This window comes from Alexandromys fortis, unplaced genomic scaffold (genome assembly GCF_014885135.2).
Source record: "Alexandromys fortis isolate MF-2015 unplaced genomic scaffold, M_Fortis_MF-2015_v1.1 scaffold_9, whole genome shotgun sequence".
Classification (NCBI taxonomy): Eukaryota; Metazoa; Chordata; class Mammalia; order Rodentia; family Cricetidae; genus Alexandromys; species Alexandromys fortis.
Genome location: NW_026067892.1, coordinates 1,992,661 through 1,996,317, shown reverse-complemented (window position 1 = coordinate 1,996,317; position 3,657 = coordinate 1,992,661). Strand labels below are relative to the sequence as shown.

General features: G+C 54.3%; 1 protein-coding gene across 1 annotated transcript; it reads left to right on the top strand.

Annotated features, from left to right (window-relative positions):
- Positions 1 to 1,486, top strand: Clps (colipase). The gene is made up of 3 exons (XM_050143653.1): positions 1 to 125; positions 776 to 898; positions 1,272 to 1,486. The coding sequence occupies exons 1-3, from the start codon at positions 39 to 41 to the stop codon at positions 1,401 to 1,403; spliced, it is 342 nt and encodes a 113-aa protein (XP_049999610.1). The 5' UTR covers positions 1 to 38; the 3' UTR covers positions 1,404 to 1,486.
- The last annotated feature ends 2,171 nt before the right edge of the window (positions 1,487 to 3,657 follow it).

Sequence of the window (3,657 nt, the reverse complement as noted above, 5' to 3'; positions counted from 1 at the left end):
ACTGCCGGCTGCCACCTGCACCAGCTGTACCAGACACCATGGAGAGGGCCCTTGTCCTTCTGCTTGTGACCCTTGTTGCGGTGGCCTATGCAGCTCCTGGGCCCCGGGGACTTTTTCTTAACCTGGTAAGGGGTCTCTGGGGGCCGTCAGAGTCTTGCCATGAGGATTTTGGAAGCTTGGCTCCTGACCTCAGGTGCCACCCAGCCTGGGTGTCCCTCCCTGAGTCCTTGGCTGTGTTATGAGGCCATCTCAGGAGAGATGGAGGGACAGCTCTGAGCTCCACCTGGCTGGGACAGTGCTCTCTACGAGGCCAGAACCCTAAGTCAGAAACTCTGCCTGGCAAGGTCCTATGGCTTAGAAGTTGTCAGCTTTCTAAGCTGGCATTAAAGGCTAGTGCCTTCATGCCCAATACATGTGGAGCGTAGAGACGACTTCTACATTCACTGCCCCCCCCAAACAGTGGGGGAAGCCAGGCGTGGTGATGCTTGCCTGTAATGCCACCGCTGGGGAGGCTGAGGTCATGGGTTAAGGCTAGCCTGGGCTACATAATTCCAGGGCTGCCTGGACTGTGAGATCCAGTCTCATAGAAGGAAAGGCGGGAGGCCCTGCTTTAGGGTCCCCTGTGCAAGGCACCAAGGTGTCAATGGCTGGTCAGGGCCACCAGGAAGTAGCCAGTAATAGTAGGACCTACACACCTGCCCCGCCCCCAGACAGGCGCTGATGGTAGCTGTGATGGGCACGGGGGAGGGTTCGGGCTGACAGGCTGTCTCTCCAGGATGACGGCGAGATCTGCGTTAACAGCATGCAGTGCAGCAGCAAATGCTGCCAGCACGACACCATCCTGGGCATCGCCCGCTGCACCCACAAGGCCATCGAGAACAGCGAGTGCTCCCCACAGGTACACGCCCTGCAGGCTCGGGGGACGGGGAGGGCTCCACCCGGACAGGGAGTGCTGAAGGAGCCAGGAGGGAGGTTTACAGGGTGAAGGGTTTAGCCCATCCCATCATCCCCTCCACCCGGACCATCACAACTGGCTCCTGGGTTGGTGGGACGTGTGTGTGTTCCCATTCCACAGGTGAGTAACGAGAGGCTCCTCTGAGCTTTCAAGTTAGTAAGAGTGTTGGTGGAGGCCTAATCCCAGGCCCCCTGGCGAGGCAGTCAGGAGCATACTGTGAAGTGCCAGGAATCCAGTTCACAGCCAGGCAGGGAACAAAAGATAGCCAAGGTGTCCCCGCCGGCTGTGACTCTGTTGTACCTCCCTCTCTCTGCAGAGCGTCTATGGGGTTTACTACAGGTGTCCCTGTGAGCGGGGCCTGAGCTGTGAGGGGGACAAGACCATCCTTGGCGCCATCACCAACACCAACTATGGCATCTGCCTTGATGTCGGGCGCTCCAAGCAGTGAGCTTATGCAATAAGCTGGACCAGGCACCGCTCTCTCCCCTCCTCTTCCCGCTGTCCCGTCTGAGCCAGCTATTGGCAATTAAAGCACACCTGCAACCTTGCCCGCCTCTGCCTGTCCTTGCGAAGCCAGCAGAAATCTCATGAAACCTTTGTCTGCCAGGGCCAGGCTCCCACAGGGCAGAAGTGTGTGTGGAGGCTGGGGTGAGGGACAGCCTGGTGAATAGGCAGAGCTAGACCCGGTCCTACAGAGCAGGCCCACTCGGGCCTCCCTACTCTTCTGAGCCCCTGGCAGGCAGGCAGGCAGGTGCAAGACAAGACAGCATGGATGATGACGTCACTGGGGCTGTGCCTCGGATCATGACAGTCCCCTCTTCTAGCTCTCCCTCTTTTCAGTTGTGACAGCTAGCTGACACCTCTTCTGTGCTAATGAGTCAGACCACTGATAACTGCAGTGGTTCCTCTCTGGACTCCCCTCCCTGCCCCGTGACCCTGGGAGGAAGAACTTACCGTCCCTATAAGGATGCTGAGTTCAGAGAGCTGGAGGAAAGTGCCCAGCGCCACACAAGCCCACCCTACCTTTCTTTGTAGGGTGCCCTGTCCTTCCTCAACATTCACAGTAAGAAGGAGTAGAAAGCATAAGGAATTAAATTTTTCCATAATATAGAATTATGTTCTTTCAGGAGCCATCAAATATCAGTAGGACCAGTGAGATGGACCAGTGGGTAAAGATACTTGCGACCAAGCCAGCTTGAGTTTGTTCCTGGGAATGCAGATGGTAGAAGAAAAAAAAAAAAACAAAAAACCACAGGCTGTCCTCTGGGTTCCACTCATGTGACATCGTGCATAAGGCCACACACACACACCACTACGCATGAATAAATGGACAAATAAATGTAATTTTAAAACCTCACAAGTTAATTAGGACACAGCAAGGCCCAAGGAGAAGCTTCTGACCCCTGAGATGGGAGACTACGGGGTGGAGGGGAGATTCACAATAGGGAGTCCGGTATCCCCCAGTCCCACAGTTTGCAGTTCTGGGAGAGCGAAGCCTCTAGAACCTGTGACTTCTGCCTTCAGACCACATTCAGCTGCAAAGCCCCAAGACATTTTGGCTTCACAAAATGTTGTGTCTTCAGTCTCGCCAGCCCCGCAGTCGGGAGACAGGAAGTGCTGGCACGTGTCCGGTGCATAAGCAGCCACTCCTAGCACCATACCCTTTCACCATAAAGCAGAGGAGTAGGGGGGTGGGGAGAGATGGCTCTCCTTGTTGCCTTCCCTTCCTTGTCTTTGCTAAGACCTCTAGGCCAGCAATTCTCAACCTGTGGGTTGTGGCACCTTTGGGGGTCGAATGACCTTTTCACAGGGTTGCACATCAAATGTTCTGCATATCAGATATTTATATTATAATTCATAACAGCAAAATCAAAGTTATGAACAGCAATGAAAATAATCTTATGGGGGGGGGGTCACCGCATCCTGAGGAACTGTGTTAAAGGGTCGCAGCACCGGGAAGGCTGAGAGCCACTGTTCTAGGCAGACTCTTCATAGCACAATGACCACAACTGGGTCAGACCAGCTTTAGCTGCAAGGGAGACTGGACAGCCATGGTTGACCAAATTCTAGCTGCAAGGGAGTTTGGATGACCATGATTGACAATTCGTGATTCCCCTCCCAGAGCTGGGTTTGCTGCTGCTCAAGTAACACTGGAGTTCCACTATCAAGAAGAGGAAAGGAGACCCCAACACAAAGAGTTTTCAGTGCCTCTTCTGTGGAGACAGGTCGAGTGCAGAGGCAGGTGCCACCCGAGCCTCGGAAGAGAGCGCAGTCATGCTTTGCTGGGTATCTAGACTGACCGCAGCGCCCACGGTGTTTGAGGATCTTTAGGATATGAGCAAAGTACCTAGGCTCCACAGAAGGAGAGGGGTGATAGACACTGTGGCTTTTAAGTAATCCTTTCTCCTACCAAGCCTGGAAGTCAGCAGTCACTTGCTCTGAAATCCACACAAACATGTCCCAGGCTGGCAAGACGGCTCAGTGGGTGCTTGCTGCAAAGCCCGATGTCCTGAGTTCGATCCCCAGGACCCATATTTGGAAGGAGAGGACTCTCTCTCAAGTTGCCCTCTGACCTCTACACATTTGTATGTCCCTCTCCCACCATATTATACATAAGTGCTCAGCATGGAACGACATGCTTGTAATCCCAGCACTCGGAGGCAGAGGCAGGAAGGTCTCTGTGAGTTCAAGGCCAGCCTGGT